Source organism: Opisthorchis viverrini (genome assembly GCF_000715545.1).
Source record: "Opisthorchis viverrini unplaced genomic scaffold opera_v5_138, whole genome shotgun sequence".
Taxonomy (NCBI): domain Eukaryota; kingdom Metazoa; phylum Platyhelminthes; class Trematoda; order Opisthorchiida; family Opisthorchiidae; genus Opisthorchis; species Opisthorchis viverrini.
Window position 1 is genome coordinate 804,919 of NW_008751794.1, and position 21,335 is coordinate 826,253.

Consider the following 21,335-nt stretch of genomic DNA (forward strand, 5'->3'; position numbering starts at 1 on the left):
TAATGAATAGAGCAATGAATAGAGCATCAGTCATGTTCATCACACGACCGCTATCCCATCAAATGATAAAAATCGATTTTTATCTGTTGGGTGTTAATATTTACATGTGAGGAAACTTGACAATAATCTTTTTAAAGGCACATAATTCTGTCGCAAATACCAGTACCTCTTAATTATTTTTCGAGGGCACGTAACGTGGGATCAAGTAAACTTTCTAGGCGCTGTAAAATTAATGAAAATGTTAGACTTTATGTTTAATGTCGCCGCAGGTCTTGATAGCTATCGGATTGGCTTCGGCTTAGTGGACAAGATTACCTTGGGGTCAATTTCGAGGTCTGATGTAAATTAGCGGTGCTCTACGTTCTACAGGGTTCGTCGTATGTCTTCAGTAACACTCAAATATCACTTCAAATTTATGTAGTAAACTTTCTATTGTTTGCTGTATACTTAGTATCACTAGACAAGCATGCGAATCCTACTGTCTCATCATTGAGCCTAATGTGTTTCATGGGATTTCCAACAACAAACGCACTCAAGAAGATCGCACAAATCACTTCGCCTATTTTGCAAGTACAAGTTTTCAGAATATCAGTCACGAAAATTGTTTTGAAAATCAGCGCTGGCACATTGGGGTTCATTTCTCAAGAATGCCCATTATAGTTATCCACAGAACTTGTTAGGCACTGGTCGCTCAATGCCCAGCGAGTACATAAAAACTACTAACACGTACATTGCTTATTTAAAACATCACCGATGTTCGTACCATATACACTGCTAAATATTTTCATTACGGGTGGGAAACCTGAGCAGTGATTTCTTGGTTTCCAGTACTAGCATTGCGTTAAAGACGGACGCCTTCTTGGCAACATGCCGGAATCTCTTGCATTGTATAACCCCTGACATTTTATTTCAGACGTGCGTTCCATTAAGTATATCGCAGCTTCACCCCCTTTTGGATCAGATAGCCGCCTCATAGCCAGTAAATATGGAAATGAACATCAAATTACACCGATATAAAATCAAGTGGCTAACCACATTCATGTACTGCGGTAGGAATACAACAGACGGTGGTTATCATTAAGTGAAGTGGTGCGGTGTGATTAGCTTTGGACATAGCGGCGGATATTGTAAAATGCATTTACTCGAAACAAGCATCAGGCGCGGACATCGATTTTCTACTTATACACCCTCCTTTCTCTAAATAGGGCAGCTGTTATCAAAACCCGGTAGCTTTACACGTGGCAACAGAAATTGATACTGGTAGGCGGAAACGGCTCAGTACTTTCGTACGGCACGTAGCAGCTTTCCAATAGCCTCACAAGTGGCGCAGACAAACTAACTGTTAGCTGCCTTTTTGATAGTGATATCATTTGGCGTATTTTTTGTTCCGTCGAACAAATATGAATGCGGTGTGGCCACTTCAAAGATCTAGGTCATTTTTCAAACAAGCTTCTACCACGGGAGTCAAGGCATTTTGAAAAACCCATCCATCAAGTAATTAATTGCCTAGGCCGTTAGTACTCGAGTTTGTGGAGCAACGGGACGCATGTGACTCGATCGAATCCGTGTTGAACTGGTGACATCAAAATGTTGAAAGTAAGGTGGTCTAGAATGGTTCGGTTCGGGATGCGTTTCATCATCTTGCACGGCATGCCAGTGAGGCTGATAGGCCCGTAGCTGCCAAAGGATAATCGGTCACCAGTCTTCTAAATTTGGGTAGCTCTCGCTTATTCCCACGCACACGGAAGGGGGTCGTCATTAATTGACTGATGAGGCACCAAGTAGAGGTTGTTTGCCAGTGTAAACGGCGTTTATGTCAGGATCATTTAACGGTCCTCGTCGGGCCCCTATGCACAAAGGGGGCTGATCTTGTGGAAGAGTTGACAAATATCCTCCACCATAAAGTCCAAGTCAGTTGGACGCCATTGATTTCCGCCTTGAAGAGGTTAGATGTAAAAAGGAAGATGAAGCTCAATACAGGCCTGCATAGTGTTCTCTATAAACTTTAGATACCAATATTGTATCACTGGTGGGTTCCCTGTTCTTGTTGCTCAAGTAAAAGCTGATGGGTTGCTTCTGCTGTTATGTTTCGCGAATTTTTATATCAGAATTCTTTTTATCCGGGCGAGGTTTAGAACTGTTGTTTGTTTTCGTACGACACATTCGTGGATTTCTGAGGTACAGCGTTACCACATTTTACGAAATTCCATTTCATTCACTGTGTGTACTGTAGTGAACATTTAAAAAAGATAGCGAAGAACTGTTTCGTGGGGGGGAGGGTAAATATTTTCAGGTTACTTGCTGCCCATCCGACTGTGTTTTGGTTCTTTTGAAACAAACTTCCCGTCAGCCCCGTAAACGTTCTCTGCAAAGGTCCTATATAAATATTCCTCTGAAGCTGTTCCCAGTTTAACATGTTCAAATAGTTGTCTTCCCAAGAAATTTGCACAGCAGAAGTTTCTAATCCTCGTTTGAAGCTCGGGATTTCTAGCCCAGTAGCAGGCAAGATAAAGATTGATACACATTAGCCACTTTTTCCCGTTGGAGCGTTAATCATGCCCTTACCGACGAAGTGCCTTTCGCTAGTAATGAGCAAATCCAGGACGGATAGTAGTTGGTCTGCTCGGTATCTGGTGGGTGCAACGACATGTTGATCCCAAGCGCCCTGATAAATGACTCAGTGACGCTGATAGTAGTTGTCTGCTCCGGAACCTGTGGGTGCAACGACATGTTGATCCCAAGCGCCCTGATAAATGACTCAGTGACGCTGCGAAAAGTCCAGGTGATCCGACGCGTTGTAGCTTCATTCAAGAGGATTTCGGTGCCTTCAAATCACCCAGCAGCATGAGGCGATTGAAGTTGTAATTGAGTGAGTGCTACTCAGGGGTTCGAATGAGGAATCGGTCATCGTTTGGAGAACTCGATAGTCAACAATAGATTAAACCTAGAGGGAGAGAATCTGGCTTGCGCGACGGTATCCGAATCCGCAGTGCATCGCCAACGGGTGCAGAATTGGCATCAGGATGGACAATCAGGATGGGCAGGGCCGCCCTTCATACTTTTTGGTGTGCAGTTGAAAGCGCCAGACGCATCCCGCAGCGGATTTTAATATCAACTGATGATGGGAATATGTCTGAATATAATCATTAAAAATGACTCAGAGTACTGCAAAAATTGAAAAGAACTTTTAATCCCCATGTGAACTGATGACATTTATTTTCACTCGCAAAATGAATATAAATAGAAAAGAATGCAAAAAGGTGTGCATGCAACAAACACTCCAGTTCTAATTTTGAAAGGAGAAGCTTGTTCAAGAAACACGTATCGGGAGATAATTACCCGGAACGCCAACATCTTGCCTACAAACTGGCTGGTTCATCCAATACTCCACCGACTCCTTACGAACATTCATGCACTTATGCAATTCAAACTCAGGTTTTTAATGCTTCACTGAGTTGGACCAGCTCATCCTTTTCTGGTATGCAGCACAATAAGAGAACCCGTTGTAAAGTTGTGGGCTTATTGCTATTTGCTTGCCTAACTTTAGGAGGCGTCGTCAGGAAGGGGGATAGCGTGCACAATCGGAGCTAACATGAACATGTTAGTAAGTTATAATAGGAGGCCGACTGGTTCGTTGATTACTCGCATGTTAGAGCACCTTGCCTAGTCTAATGTATGAAATATCCGGAAGATCCAAGTGCAAATGGCAAGTACCTAGATATGGATTATGGTTTTTTCTATTCCAGTTCTTCAATGTCCGGTTCACGACTGGCTAGCCAAGTCATAATATACATCATGAAACGACGTGAATTTACTTAGCCACACAAATTGGTTGTTCGCAACAACCCAGCTTAACAAACTGATCTTGGTTTATCATCAGTTGTGCTGAAAAGAAGGCACGCGTCTTTATCTCAAAATTGGTCCATTGCTGCAACTTTCATTTGCTACTTAAGAAACGAGAGAGCGATTGAAAGCTATGGAACTAACGTTTCAGGCAGTAGTTTGTTGTCCCTGCCTGTGAAGGGAAACAACTTAGTTGTTTTATTGGCAAAATATAAAATCACTTAGAAATCATTGTTTAATTCTTGAGGTAACTTTAACAGTGACTGTTGTTTAGAAGTTTATACGGCCATGAATAAAATCTTCCTCACTGCGGGTGTGAAGTTGGATAATAGAGATGATGCATAGGAATAGCAAGAATTTTTCTTGTAACTCGGTCCCACGCCTTATGAAAGGTGAGGTTCATTGCGAGACTAATGAAACTGCTTCGCAGCGCTCCTTTGCAACTACCTGACTGTTATTGTGTATCCACGAAAGATCACAAAGACGTGAGAAGATGTTTGACTTTTGAAAACAAGGTGCATATTAGACGTTCAATTTCCTGTCCAATAGGCGAAGGGCTTTCAACCGTTAATATTGATGCCGTTGCCAGGATACGGATAAAGATCCCTTGGCCTTAGCTTTCAGAGTTTGGAGATGCGTGAAACTTTCCGGAGCATTCCGGAGAGGTTGTGCGGGCGGCTGTACTGCACAGCGGTCGGGGTAATTTGGCACTGAAGATCCTCCCCAGAGGCCAGGCGAAGCCGGCCTCGTGCGCGTCTAAATGGAGCTCTAAATGAGTGGACTTGGCCACCACGAACGAAGCTCTTGCAGCCGAGTCCGACACACCGGCTCACCGCCAGCAGGTTATCAGGCGGTTATTAACGTCCTAGATGAGGCAGAGATGCGAGCCGACTGTGTTCTGTGCCAGCCCGCAGCAGTCGTTAGATCGTACTATGACGGACGCTAAAACGAGCTAATGGTCATACCAGACCACGTTTAAAAAAACTTTACATTACTCTTTTTCCTGGGTTGCCCGAAATTAGTGCAGTGATATGGAATACGTTACAGGCCGTTATCAAGATAAACGGGGAGAGGGATATGGCATACTGATACAGGAGCAGGTGTACCGCTGACGCGGAAAATGAGGCCGAAGATGAATGAGAACCGTGCGCGCTACACGTGAGAGTAGTGGGTGGATAACGACTGAAAACTGACGGATTGTCAATGCGATCAATATGCTTAGGCGACAGGCTGCTTGAGTTCCACGACATCCCAGACGTACAGCAAATTTTCTCAACAGCCAAGAATAGGTAGATGACCTAAAGCGGGGGTAACTTTTGGCGAAATATGGCACAGCCAAGCTTGAATATTACCCTAAAACAGTCATGAGCGAACTGCGTTTATAAAACCATCCGTCTTGTGATGTGCCGAAATTAGAGTCAATGACTGTTCACAAGCGGTGAAAATCCTGGTAGAGCTATTAGGAAATACCCCTCTAGTCCGAATACCTTTGACGTTAAGACCCGGTCCGCCGCCGCCCTATCTACGCAAGGAGGTATATGAAGGAGGTCAAGAGTGTCGAAAAATGGCATAAACGCGGGAACCAAAGGTGCGCACAACTTTCTCGCTGTGCGGCAAACGGGAACTGCCGGTTTTGTGTGGACTTCCGTCGTTTGAATGAACTGACCGTTGTTTGGGTCGTAGCTGTCCCTTCGGTTGCAGAGATTTGCGATTCTTTCCAGCATTCCCGAACTTTTACGGCGCGTGACTTGCGTTCCGGAAACTGATAACTACCAAGGTGGAGGACTGAGGGTAAACGGCCTTCACGCTTGGGAAAATTTAATGTCAATTATGACAGATGCCGTCTGGTTTGTCGGGTACTCTATTCGCATTCCGGCGCTTGATGCTTCGTCTAACTAAAGTAATACAGAATGTTTCCATGGTTGTTTGGGCGTAGCTGTCCCTTCGGTTGCAGAGATTTGCGATTCTTTCCAGCATTCCCGAACTTTTACGGCGCGTGACTTGCGTTCCGGAAACTGATAACTACCAAGGTGGAGGACTGAGGGTAAACGGCCTTCACGCTTGGGAAAATTTAATGTCAATTATGACAGATGCCGTCTGGTTTGTCGGGTACTCTATTCGCATTCCGGCGCTTGATGCTTCGTCTAACTAAAGTAATACAGAATGTTTCCATGTACGGAGACGACAACGTTGTGTACAGAAACAGAAGATGCAGTTCATATTAATGCATTATTGAACCGTATCCGGGAGGCGGGTCTGCGGATTAATGAAGCCGAGACAAGGCTCTCTTGAAGTTCGGTGACAATGCTGGGGCCTAAATAGGGCCACAGTGAGGTCAGCTCACAGCCAGAATAAAACTGACAAAACCCATGTACTTTGCTTTTCTGAGTTCAAGGTGCATCCTATGGCAGTTCTTGGACGACCAGCGTACTACAACTGATCTGTTAAGATTTCAACATGATTACTGCTTCAATGCACGACTTACTCGGGCAAGATCGGAAATTCAAATTGACGGCGGAAGCACACGAGCCTTGTGAACATATCATATTGTGGTCGTTGGATCATTAACTGACTTTCGAATTACCCAGGTTCAGAAGAATGTTTACTGTTGCACAAGACGCTCGTGACCACGGCATCGGCGCGGTCCAAAACAGAGGAATGGAGTTATAAATTTGTAAGTCGTGCCCTGACCAACACAGCAGAATTATTCAAATATTGAAAAAGTGTGTTTAGCAATCGTCTCAGCCGCGAATCACTTCGATATGTTGAGTCTGAATGAAACTGGGATATATTCGGGGTACTTCACGGACTCTGATTTTGCGCTGCCCGTTATACTTGGCGTCTCGCGACTTAAGCTTATTGTGAAATTTCGTGACATTGCACACACGCGGTTACCAAGACGTACGGATGACATGGACACTGAGATTTTAGGTGAAATAATGGATTGTGTGGTGTCCTGTAATTAGTGACAGCTGATGAAAGGGGATACGACCAGGGCACCTTATCCCATGGTATTCATTCCTGTATCGGAAATCGGCGAGTTATGGTCTGAAATGGGCTCTTTTCAGGGGACGATCTGCAGGAATCAATATATCGTGATAATGAGAAAACTTGTATCGCAGTGGGTTGACCGGGGTTGGCGCCGAATCAACGAGCGACGACGATCAGCGGATTAGCAATGCATAACATAGTGGCCGTTCAGGAGAGGATCGGAGGAAAGATAATGACTATCGGAAAAAGTCAAATATGAAGGATTATACTGGGATTGCAGAAGTCGGACGGTTGATGGCACGGTCAATTTATTGTTACCAACCGCTGGGGGAACGTCTATACACGTCAAGATCGTCTTGGATAGAGAAGAGTAATTTCGGAGTCAGCATTACACACCCGAATAGCTGCAGAATAGATCAGTTGCTAGGGTCGTCCTAGTCACCATAATTTCTAGCAAAGAACGGTGAGTTTTTGAGTTCCCGAGTAGAGGATGCCCAGTATCAGCTTAGGTGTTGTTATTCATGGTTTGTTGAATGAGCTACCTCAAGTAATTCTCACAATTCACCCGCAAACGGAAGCATTTTGCTGGGATTATTGGAAGAGCCGTTTCGCTTCTCGAGTTCCTAGGAGATAGCTCCCAGGTGCCGCTGATCGATTCTGGTGCGGAGTGTGCCGGTAGTTATCTAGTTGGGACGCACCTTTTTGCATAACGCTTACATATGGAAACTAGCGTATTCTTGAAAAAATATTTGATAAAATTTAGCAAAGGTGAGATACCCATGAAAGTTTTGCCCTTACGAGAGTGGCCACTCCACGGTACTGCAAATTAGAACAGCACAAGGGAAAGCCACTTATACCCGCAGCACACCATAGCTAGCGCGTGGTGTGTATGAGTGGCATCTAAGCTACATTGCCCCTTTGGGATAATTCCACAAACGTCACCAGCATATCGGAAGACAGTTTTCAATGCATAATACGTCTTCAAACTTTATTCGGTGGGAAATTAGGCATTTATATCAACAATTAAATTTCAACGTTTCTTCAAGCATAGGGAAACAGTTAAAGTATCGCTCCCAACACCTCAACTAAAACATCTGTAATATTTTGTTTACTAACTTTGACAAATTTGGTCCATCCTGATTCTAAAATGCACTAATTTCTCTGCCTTAAATCTTCAGGTCCACAAGGATAATTTCATCCTCCTTTACCTGCGTTCGATTTATTTAGCTCGTGTTATTATCTGAGTCATTATGATGGTAAATGTCAAAATGTGATGTGAACTTCTACTGGCTAACCGGTCCGTCGCGATAATGTGATTATCGCCCTAAACGTCTTTAATGATGCCCTAAAAAGAATCGACTTTCAGTAGTGTGTAACTATCTGGAGATTACCTGCATCGCTGTCTGTGATTTTGTAGCCTCAATAATTCCGTACCACGAATTCGGTCGTACAGTGTTGTTTGGTTCTAACGTCCTGCCTGCTTCTTATGAACTGGAGGGTCGATAATCTGTTGTTATTATTGGGTATTACTTTCAGCTTGTTTTCAAGAATGCTGCAATCAAAGACTTTCTAAATCAATATTGCGCCAAAGTAGTTTTTATATTTCTGGTCGGTAGTCAGGGACGACCACACCAAGTCGCATATAACCTCACTAAAAAATGAACGCATTTCTGTGACCAAAGAGTGTTACAAGCAACCCGATTATTTGAACGCCTGATGCAGTTGCAAGTTTTCCTTGTTGAATCATCGGCTGACCGATTCTGTGGACGTCCTACCCCGTGTTATTAGCCAAAAAACGGCGCTTCGTTACACTTACGGACTTTGAGCATCCTGAATTAAATCATCAGACCAACACTTCCCTATGGCAACCATAAAGTAAACAATCTTATATCAGTTTGATATGTCATTCTCCATATGGAAAAAGGTACATTTCAGCTGGATTGACTCGGCTTGTTTACCAACCAACCAGAAACAACTAGTTTATTAAAAGCATTATCCCGGAGTGTACAGAGTGGTTTGTGATTGTGATTTGCAGATTAGCGAGGATTACTTTACGAGAACTCCACGATTTTGAGACTAGCTAGCTCTGACAGAGCTAGCGGCTAAGCGATTACTTGACTCGCAGTACCGGAAAACGAAATTCTGCAGCGTGTAGTTACTTTAGGAAGGGGCTACTCAGGCATAGTCTATGTAGCACCTCAAGTATTTTTCTACTACAGACAGGACATACGTCTGACTCATGTGTAATCGTTAGGAGGCCAGCGTTTGCACAACCTGTTGAATGCTCCTCTGAGTTTGAAGTGTGTTATAACTGTGCTTTTGTCATTGGAAATTTTGCTAGTCGTGTTCGTTGAATGCGCCTCATTGAAATCTTTACATCCGGCCGCATCATGTTTGTTCATTCCAACCACGGATTTACCCAAACAAAATATGCCTTGTAGGTCGTCCTATTTGTCCATAAAGACGATAATTATTTCCCCTTTTTAGACATGAAAATTATGGATTTCATTGTTATGACGATAAACATGAAAAAATATTGGGCAGGACGTGAATTGAAGTTAAAATCAATTCCACTTTCAATGTTCTAGTCGACTTCCGGCGTGAACTTGATTGGGTAAGGATATCCAGAGCCATGATTCATATTTGAATCCAGAAGCACTACCAACTCTTAATTATTAGTTTACATTATGGCCTAAAAACGCCCATCATACAAACGGCATTCACAATCTTTGCCCGGGATCCCACACTAGTAAACCATCAATAACGAACGAGTGAGTGAGCCTCACGTCCTTTCTCCCAATTCAACTAATGTGGACAGCGCACAGTAAATAAGCAGACGCACTTTAAAAGTTACATTGGTCAGAATCTACTCTGCTGCGGTGTTTAGGATTTCAGCGTAAGCCGCGAAGGTTGTGATTGCGCAAGACCTGCCAAACAATTTAGGGGAATGCGTGATGAGACAGTAGCTAGCCGCTACCAAACATGAATACAACATAAAAGGAAGTAGCAATATTCCAACCAAATAAAACATTGACGCCGGATGAAACTGAGAGTGAACTGGTAGTTTGTTTGGAAAAATGCTTGTAAATTCCAATGGTGAATGCCCAGTACATGGATTTATATAAGCGCGCGTCAAATTTGGCAACGGATTTCCGGTGCTATTTCTAGCTCGCCCGACGGCACATTCATGGTGCCTTCATGATTGGCGTCAAAACGCCTGACAGCAAACTGCCAAGCTTGGCGAACTTATCAGAAACTGACGTTTACATGCAACGGACAAGAGCTTACCGAAATATAGCCACCAACAGCAGTGAAAATAACGTTCAGCTGATTTTGCTGCCCAGTTGAACATCACAATCATGACATCGTAAGGCTGATTATTGACAATGTTTAGCCGGTTCACACTAGTACTACTGAGGAGGCGGCAAATTCGCACCCGCCCCAGGACGCCAGTGTGTTAATTTCGCAACAAAATCCCGTACGTGGCTGTTTATATTGTTCGGCATTTTTTCAAAGATATTCGACATTATACAAAACCGGTAGCACGTGCAAATACACAGTGGGAGCCAACTGGATTTTTCATCTGGTCTGTTTGTCCATGTGACTCACCAAGTGGCTACCCGGGCCACAATTGTTCAAGTAAATGTATGGGCCTGAAATGAAACGGTGACAAATCCGCCCACGTTTCTTTGATTTCGCCTGCTTCTAACCCACATGATTCAAGTGTTTAAATAGCAAGATTATATCATTGCTAATGAGGGTCAGGCACTTTACTGTGTTACTGAAGGATGCTGATCCTCATGTGTTACGTGATGTCACAAGGTTTGCATAAGCACTATATTGGAAGGCTGGAAATTTCATTTGGTTAATATAACAATGGACACAGAATTGGCGCAACTCCACCATAAATTGTTTGGCATAAAATTCGTTCTGGCATTACAATCTATTATATTTCAATTATATTATGTTATGTTATTATATTATATATTAGTATTATATTTTTATTTTATACTATTATACAATGTTTAGCCGGTTCACACTAGTACTACTGAGGAGGCGGCAAATTCGCACCCGCCCCAGGACGCCAGTGTGTTAATTTCGCAACAAAATCCCGTACGTGGCTGTTTATATTGTTCGGCATTTTTTCAAAGATATTCGACATTATACAAAACCGGTAGCACGTGCAAATACACAGTGGGAGCCAACTGGATTTTTCATCTGGTCTGTTTGTCCATGTGACTCACCAAGTGGCTACCCGGGCCACAATTGTTCAAGTAAATGTATGGGCCTGAAATGAAACGGTGACAAATCCGCCCACGTTTCTTTGATTTCGCCTGCTTCTAACCCACATGATTCAAGTGTTTAAATAGCAAGATTATATCATTGCTAATGAGGGTCAGGCACTTTACTGTGTTACTGAAGGATGCTGATCCTCATGTGTTACGTGATGTCACAAGGTTTGCATAAGCACTATATTGGAAGGCTGGAAATTTCATTTGGTTAATATAACAATGGACACAGAATTGGCGCAACTCCACCATAAATTGTTTGGCATAAAATTCGTTCTGGCATTACAATCTATTATATTTCAATTATATTATGTTATGTTATTATATTATATATTAGTATTATTTTTTTTATACTATTATATTATATATATTTATTATGTTTCAGTTCAGCGACCGCACATAAGATAGATGGTTTGCCACAAGTAGCACTATGGTTTTTACAACCAACATAGAGTGACCTTTATACGTGTTTGTGGTACATTTACTCTTGATCCACAACATGGAATATTTCCTTATCAATTCATCCCGGACTCCCAGGCGGCTGTGTATATCCTCGCAAAATATTGTATTAATTTCGGCACCTATGAATAGAAGCTACATCCTTCCACCGTTTGTGATCTTGAGCGTAAAGCTGATATGATGAAAAGTAATTTCATAATGTGACCCAAGATTGTATACTCTGGAGATTTTGACAAAAATCTCCACAGATGGAATAGCGAAATGTTTTATAATTGTAAGCCAAATCTGAAAATCTGATATCAAAATGTGAGGTTTTTCAGGCTTGGGTGAAGACTATAGCAAACTCAGGCAATACTGAGTGAACAAAATTTGAGCCTATGCACATGCATTCATTTTGCGTCTACTCCATCTGAAGGGATACTAAAAAACAGTTGTTTATTCCGTGTGCAAGATTTTACTTCCATGTCAGAAGTACTTAAATGATAGATGGAGAGCTACAGCAAAATGGTTTTTAATAAATTTAGCTTCTCTTGCTTGTAGACAAAGTTGCACAAGGATTTTGCTAAGTTCGACCACAGAAGTTATGGAAGACTGCACGTGAGAATCTGAGTGCACGTGGGAGGTTCACGGACCTAAGAACCACACGAATGTTTCAAAAACGACTTACCACACGCTCGCCTCCGTAATCTTTGATCCAGGCGATCCAGGCGAATCTGATCGGGGTGATTATCATTAGCGTATCATTCTGGTGCATTGGCTGAAGAAATATCTCAGTATGAAATGAATTCAATCTTACGTTTCATCCATCATAACTGCAAGTAGGAATTATATTTGAGCGAAAGTCCGGACAGCGTTGCTCTGCCGAGTTCATATTCCATTGCTTCCCCGTTATAAATTCGGAAACGCTTACTGCGTCATTTGCATTTGTTTATCCTCCTAGGCAAGCAGCCACTACATAACTTATGGTACTACACGTCAGTAAGAAGCAATTCTGGGCGTTCTGATCAATTTGTGTAAACACATGTGGATGTGCAACACTTTCAGCAGTATCGCTGAAGGAAGGGTATTTGTGCTGCAAGCAAGGAGCTGCAGCCCACCGTAAGACAAATACTTTAAAAGAAACCCTCTCTGACAAGTACCATCACTAAACTCGTGGACAAAATTACAAACCGTACAGTGGGGGTCCAATATTTCGGGACTAGTTTCCTAAAAGCCACACAAAAACCAGTCAGCCCTACCTAGACATTGGTCAACCCGATAGCTCCTTGGTACGTTGGCTGGCTTTTGTTTATGGTGGTAAGACACGAGGTCGTGGTGTTTTAGGAACTGGATAATAAAGTGGGGCCCCATGGCCCGTACTTATTCCATCAAATTATGGGACGTACTGTGAGTCTATACTGGTCTATATACCGGTGTTATACAATATACAGAAAATATGGTGAACAGTTTTGCTCAGTAAAGAGACATTTTTCACATTCTAACGAGACCATATTCACGAAGCTATTTTCGAGGGTAATAATAAATTGGCTGAATCCTTCTCGCAAAGTGCAGACCAGTGTCTGAAAACAAGCGCTGCTTTTCACTTTGTTCCCTTGGATTGAAACAACAATTATAGGATATTAGTGTAGACTTAAAATTAAACTATGCAGACTGCGTCTGATTGGAGGCTGTTCATGTCTATCTGATTCATTTTTGTGGGTTGTTTATTGTCGTTTATTGATTGCTATAACCCGAATTCGTCGATGGACGCCATCAAGACAATTCCAAGGCCAAACCCGGCCAGCTTGTCACAGATAAACTCCAAGCCTCCTAGTCTGTCAAGGCATACAATAGAGGAATGAGATCATCCTAATGTGCATAAAAGGATTATGCTCAACGAAGTAACGATTACGCCAAGCACAGAAATGATTTATGCAGGAGGGGCTATGGAATAATAGAAACATGACCAGAATGACATTCAGAGAGGTCCTCAATGACCAATAACAAAGGAGTATTTGAGTTTCAAAAGAAGACTGACATCCAGCCGGGAAATTAAACATGGGAGCGAGACCCGAAATTGCCCTGACCATGCAGTGTGTGGACATTGCTGTGGGTACGCGCATTTATATTCTGGCTTCTTTGATATCAAACATAATTCCACGACAGACAATGCTGTGTTTCAGTGTGATGTTGTCCCAACGCCAAAGCCTCTCAGTAATAACACAATCCTAGCTCACATTGTCGAAACATACACGCGAAAAGGTGTTGCCAAGTGTTCGATGTTGATTTGGTTATATTCGTGTGTTTCTGCGATGTGAAGCAACAGCCTATATTTCTTCAAAATACTGCAAATCTGCTGTTAAATCCTCCTTTTCGCGTACCAGATGTGTTTTTTATGTTAAATTGAGCTACGCCAACCAGCGAGAATCGAAAATCTTGCTTGTTATCACAAGTGCACTTTGCTTCAATATTTGAGGTAGAACTATGTGACAGATGCCCTGCTTACAGGACAATTTTGTTTCCAAATAGTTTTTTTGCCGAATCATCTCGGTGTTACATTTTTATACGTCAACATCAAGGTGATTCAAATGCAATATTCCAAATCATTCTACCACCACAGGTGACGTTTCTCTCGAGACCCCGTGAATTGAGATGATGTTTGTTCAGTCAGAATCTGTAACAAACTTCACTGAGAGTGAAGTTGTAATAACAGCGGCAGAAATAGTCCTTAATATCAAATTGGTGTTTTAAAGTTTCCTTTGACGAGAGCGAAGAAGTCGGGCATGCAGTTGTCTACAATCCAAAAATCTCAACAAAAACAGGAATGAATATTGCACCACCAGGGAGAGCAGCATCGAATAAACTTGGACAAAGTGACAGTAATTTCTTTACAGATGACAAAGTGGTAGCACGAGAACCTCATCCTAGTTCTTTTGGTTTATGTTATGTTCAACTGGATGTGCCGCACATAGGCCGTTTCATGTTTCGTTTGGTCCGACATTCGAGATACTGCAACAGATTCTCGCACGGGAAATAACTAATGCATTGTCTGAATACTGTTTACCAGCTCACGATCTGAGGCCTTTTCAGTATTTTGATCATGGCCACAAATTGCAGATAACAGCTATTTAGATTCTTAATGGTTCGGAATGCTGCGCATTCTGACCTCTGAACTATGACAGTAGGATGATCATTCCGTGCATTCAGTCATGTGATTAGATGATACGTAACACATCTAAATGGCCCATAAAATTGCTAAGTGATAGACAACTTCTAGTCTTTGAAATCATTCTACTACCCCAAGTGGCATTGTAACATCAGTTTCATGATTTTTGAAACCACTTGAAGTTTACTCAATCATCAAGAGGGCAATAGACGCGAAGCATGCTAACTAAATTAGCAAGGGTGTCACAACTTGATTGGAATCACTGGTAGAATTTTGCGTTGTCTGTTGTGGCAAACAGAACGCCAGTTTGTGCTGATTGATAACATAAGCGTGTCTTCAGTTGGTGGAGTATCTCAAGGGTAATCAATGATCTGTCGATGTACTTGTAAATGAGAAGCCCGTACACCGATTAGTCATGAAGATTTTAGTATGCACATACTCAACGGCATAGGTTCGAAGCACATCGCGTCATCTTTGTTATTGACTTTATTATTGCGCATGAAAGGACGCTAAGCGCTGACAAATTCTGATTTCACACCATGCGCTGCACCCATGCGCTGCACACCATGCGTTGCAAAAATACCTTGCGCCTACTCGAGTTAAGCCATTGAGAGTCCTTGATTCGAATCACAGGCACTGTGTAATAATTTGTGTCAATTTCAATCATCAGAGTGTGCGTCAACATATGTGCTACAATTTACCGCTAATGAGTAACTTTTGGTTAATGTGTGTAATCATTTTCGTCGGAATCGTCTTGACGGGGCTCATAGACAAAATGGGTTATAGCAATGGATAGACCATAATAAACAATTCGTAGGAATGGATCTGATAGCTGTGAACGGGCTCAAATTAAATTCCACGTTCACCATAATATCATATAATTGCTGTTTAAATAAAATGTCTTCCCTAGATAGCCTGGAAATGGGCGTGCCGGATAGGAGTTTAGCATGTATTATTTTGGTGATGGGGACGGATGTTTAGATTTTTTTACTATCCTGCCTTCCGAAACGTGAATATATACCACGTAAACGTACCTAGGTTCCGATGGTGCAATAAGGCTCGGTTAAACATCTGAAAATCTAACTGAATTGGGAATATGAATTTCGCTGAAATCAGACTGTGGGTGTGATATGATGTTGAAAGCTTATGTTTTTCACCAGAATCAACGTAGTTGATATATTTGGGTATGGCGTACATTCAATAGTGGTTGTTCTGGTTATGCATTCAATTCAAACGCACACTAGTTACTAATTTTGGATAGGTGCTTAAATGACAGCGTGGCTAACATTGACGATTTAAAGCGTCTTGACCATGAAATCCCAAATACCCTCACTTGTAAAATAAATTGGTTTAGACAGGAGATTCAAATAAATTCCAGCCGAAGAATTCATCGCTAATAGGCTGCTGAGAAGTGCTGAGAGTTCCTGCAAAAACATCGCACAATGGTTTGTTTGGAGTGGTATTCCATACACAGCTGTATAGGTACTCAACAGAATGTTGCTGAAAGCAGTTTGAGAGCTCACGGCTCCTTTTGTGCTTTTTGGGGAGATCCGGAAATGTCATCAATCTGATATCTACGTGGATCCAAACTAGAAGCAATCCTCAACATTCATTCACACAACATATACATAACAAGCACTGATCAGTATCACTAGCTGAGAAATATCATCAACAACGGCCCAGCTGGGTTTTTGGTTGAGTTCTACGGTGATATGAAATGAACTAACTTCGCGGACTGTATGGAGTTCTTCATAGTGTAACAAAAAAGATGGCGTAAAGTCTGGGACTGCCCGCCTCAGGTGAAAATTAACGGGGAATAGTCCGACTTTGTTTTACTGAAGAGTCTTCAACAACCCCATAACACCCATAAATCCGAAAAAAATGTCCAATATAGAAAATCAATGTGTTAAATCAAGTGTTAACTGGATTAAATTCCTCCTGAGACTACAGGCGGAACGACGATAATGTAGGAAAAACAACCAGGTTAGTTAACACAAAGGCCTCGCTGGGTGGGTAAGATAATCGACCATTTGAAAACGCTAACTATTTGATCACCGATTACAACAGGCCAGGAGGAGTGTAGTGTGGACGTCTTTTACTGCCTGCCTAAATGTCTGATTTCATCCATTACTGTCGTGATGGTTCTGGTCTCCAAGTGGCCAATACAAAACGCATGGTAAACGAGTAAACGATCGTGCCACCAAATCAAATTCTTCCGGTGTACCACAAAACGGTACTTGTGTTACTTCCTGACGCATTGAAAATGTAGTTAAAGCGAGAATACCACTGACGTGGGGTCTTTGAAATTCAACAGATGCAACCGGATGAATGCACTAGACAATTAATCAAATACCGGCCATCTATGGACACCAATGAAACAAGTGAGGTTTGGATAAAAGACCCGCGAGAGTGAAATTGCCTTTAAGCCTTCGCCCCCAACTTTTATGATCAATTAACAATTACAAAGAATAACGATCGAGAGGGAAACTGATGAGCCCTCAGTGCTGAATCAATGTACGCCGCCAAATGCTCGGAAAAAACATTGCCGTGAATTTGGTTCAGATTCAGTGATTGCTAATAATAGCTATCTGTTTAGATCATGATGACATTCTTTACACGTTCGTCCACATATTTCATTACTCATTAGATATGCATAAGCATCCAGTAAGTTGGCTGAATGACCTATTTTACTCTTTAAGCTCTAGTAACTACAACCAACTTGTATACAAAGTGCACTACCCACTAGAACAGCATCAAATAAACGCATTTGTTTTAAGAAAACAGCAAACCCTCAAATCAGAATGACACATGGAATGAGATTTAGTGGATCGTGTAACAAGAACTAGCACTATTATCGTGTTTTTCCGAACGATTTACTATGAGACTTTGGAACTCGTCGCAATTATCTGGAATTCAGATTCCCCTGGAGAGACGCACGGACTCTTCGGACGAGTTCAAAATTGCCATGGATTTTAATTCCAACGCACACAAACCTCTACACTGGTTGACGTTGGTTGACTTTTGCCAGCTTTTCTCTTACTCTTCGACGGGAAAAATAATTTGAAAGTCCATCTTATGGCATGTAATCGTGTCCACTCAAACGTCATACTTTGGATGCGTCTAGCTTGACATGCTTGAAAATTTTCAACCATGTTCGGTGCTCAGCTGCTGTGCCACCCGAAGGAAGCACGCGGGCATGGATACTGCCACGTTGCCCAAATCTAGACAGGAGATGTCCGGGTGCAGAGTTCCGGTACAAACCACGCAAATCTCGGTCAGTAAATTTTCACTGTGATAACCGAACCCAAATATCAGGCGATGTCAATTCATCTAAAGAAGAGAAATAATATGCGTACATCTTTTGACGTTTTGACCTAAACGTCCCAAATTTTTTTTGGTGGACAAGAAGGATAGTTTGACAGTATGCACGTAAAACATAACCTGACGTGTGTCCAATTTTTGTTGACCAGGCGGTTTAATCAGTTCCCAAGTTTGGCAGTTAGCTGGCTAAATTTTGATTAGCCACCGAGCAAAAGCCAAATTTATACTGTGTACTACGGTTCGCTCTCGTAACAACGAAATGTATGCGCAAAACCTGCCAGTTTGGGTGAACGGATAAAACACCGAATGGAGTATACAGGCGTCCATAAGATTCGACTCCGAACAGAGGGATGAACATCTGTAAAATGATCATCGTAAAATGTTAAAAATAACACATGTAATCAGCATGCTTTTGGATTCAGCGGACTTAAGAGGCCGATTGCTTCCCATTCAATAGCGATCCAGTTACTAAGGCCACGGCATGACTTGAATAGAGTATAACCACTGTTTATTAGGACTTTCAACTGGACAACAGCAACAGAGGACTTAAGGTGTGATTCAGTTCCCTCTAACTTTTTGGTTTTTGATGTGTCCAGGCAACTGTATGTGCTGTATTAGGCCGCCTCATTTTCAGGCGCTACAATAAGGTTGCAGAAACATCGTCGACAGCCCACGACCGCTTTTGGCCTTTTTGGGGCTCATCAGGTAGGCGCAGTCCCCCAGTTTCCGTCAAACTTATGTTCTTCTTTAAACCAAATGGCAGGAAATTAGCGAAGATACACTTATTTGCGAAATACTTTGATTTTTCGAGAGACGCACCCGAAATCCGAGTGTATATTCGCTGATTTCTTGCAATTTGTTATCACGTAGAACATAAGCTAGATGGAAACTCGGGGACTGCGACCAGCAATTGGGAGTTAGTCGGAGAAAACTTCGGTTAATGGGAAGATTACATGCGCGGTCCTCTGATCACAAACATCTTTGCTGATGGACTGTCTGCCTCACATCTGATTTTGTTAGTATGATAACATTTTGTTCCTTTGAATCTTTCACGAAATCCATGAAAATTCCGTACACCTAGCCACATATAGGTTTGTCTAATTTCCGACATGTGTAAGGTTCTCTTGATAATTCAACATACGTCTTTCTCCTACAATCTTAGTTCACTAAAAAATACCGAAGTAATTGGAACATACTTGTCTGATTCTCGGTGCGGTCACAACGTAAGGTCCACGGGCGGCTTTGCTATGGATTTCCTGATCACAAGTTGAACGTCTACGGAAAAATTCATTGTTGGGAATGGAAGCTTAGAAAACTCAGGCGTAAATTTACTGCCTCATTTCGAACAAGGTTGGGGGTTTTGAATATTTGGAGAGTTTAGGTATTTCATCTCCTAGGATTACCAAATTATCGCTCCAACAAAATAATGAATTCATCCAGTGCGTCAGCAGTAGATCGTTAAGGAGACCGGCCGCTGATTCGGGACAAATGTGTGATATCACGTCAGAGACAACCAAATGCAAATTTATGATTTTTTTCCGTGGATAATCTAAACCTTGCTAATAATATGCCTATTCTCTATTACCATGTGTTTATGTGCACAGACAACAATTCATACTTTTGAACCATTAAATGTTTTAATCCAGTGATTGGAGGAATGACCAGCATGACCCCATGTTTCTCCAGCCTTCGTTGCATTTTGATCGGAACGTGTGTTGTGACTGGTACTTTGAAAGGTGTGATGCAGTAACACTGTCCGCGGGACACATATATTGTGATCAGACATTTGAAACAAAGGTTCTGGCTGATGACCCTAACTGCATCCTATCTAGGCATCCCAGACTTATCCCAGCTTGCCTCTGCTACGGATTTAACAAAAACAAATCTGTGCTATGCATCATTTTTGGTCACGTAGCATCATCGGCAACGTCTCCTAGCTGCTGTATAAAAATAAGGAAAGCCCAAGCCTGGTAATTCCAACGGTTTCCTTCCGGCTGATATATTGGAATTGATGGCCCCGGGCGCACTGTATTGCCCATGACCGTAACTTATTCCGATCAACCGCTGCCGACCGCCTCCGTCATATCAATCCTTATGAATCTTCCGCATCAATCCCAAGTCTATTCAAATGCTTCCATTTTTTTCCAATCTGAAGCAAGCTCTTAGTTTTACATTGCATTCCCTTCTTAACGATATGTGTTGCGCATCAGGAACACGAGCTCATGATCCATTTGCATTCACTGACACAGTCTTCCCATCAATCACAAATAGCTTGTGCCTGTATATCTCCTGCGATTCAGACTCCACTGGGGCAGAATGTGGAAGGAGCTGAGTCGCCTTCGTTTATTGCGCTAAAGGATTCTTCCTCGACTGGATCCTCGAGGATGGTCGCTGGTGCGCGGCGAAGGAATACTTAAAGTGATATCTGTTCACCCATTCTGTTTACGCATATACCGGCCGTGAATCTGATATGGCTGGTTAACGGCTTGGATACCGTTGCGGTTGACGGAGATTTGGATGCAAAAGCTCGACACTTTGTCGTACCGAATTCTCATTTGTGTCGCCGTTGGATCAAAAACTAACCGTCGCTGGTTTTGGAAAACATATGTGAATTCCGACCATGAGGTCGTCCTCGCCGTGCTCATCTTATTTCTCTGGTCCAATTAGGTGAGGGCGAGACACCAAGCAACGGAAATAATGGTTGTCCCCGAGATTATGACAATTAATCACAATCGTCTTCCGCATACCCGTAAACTACCTCATTGAAAGATGTCAATTTTCACTGGAGAGCAGTCGCCACGTTAACAAGTCCGTAGTTTTCTACGCAAAGTAAATTACAATAACTCACTTGCTCTCACCTAAACGAACCTCCTAGACAAGTGTTTGTAAAGCTTCTTACGTTTTCTTCTTCAAGCAAGAACACGCGTCCTTCGCCGAATTTCTCGAAGCGGAATGAAAGTAACACGGGGTTGCACGCTTTAGGTTTTCTCTGTAGGAACGAATCAAGAATCATTTTCCTATGAAGTGTGACGTATCGAGAACGTCTTTAAATTTCCGAAGCTTAAATAACCTTTGGCAAGTTACTCACCATCCCACGTCTTAGGAGGTTTCCACAAAATTCAAACCCACCGTTTCCCAACGCACTGAGCAAATTGATAACCTACATAAGCGGTAACTTGCCTGTATGTTGCCCAAGATGTTCACTTCCACTTCCATTCTACTGTGAGCAATCACGTATGATAAAAAATTCCAGTCCTTCTTTCCAATTGGCAGGCAAAATTCCGACC

General features: G+C 42.3%; 1 protein-coding gene across 1 annotated transcript in view; it reads right to left on the reverse strand.

Moving 5' to 3' along the window:
• Positions 1-21,335, reverse strand: part of T265_06580 (hypothetical protein) — a gene marked incomplete at both ends in the record, with an annotated part of 59,057 nt that overhangs the window by 23,177 nt on the left and 14,545 nt on the right. The window contains 2 exons of the mRNA XM_009171883.1: positions 12,250-12,339; positions 19,245-19,323. Of these exons, the coding sequence (XP_009170147.1) occupies positions 12,250-12,339; positions 19,245-19,323 (169 nt within the window). The remainder of the gene's footprint in view (positions 1-12,249; positions 12,340-19,244; positions 19,324-21,335) is intronic.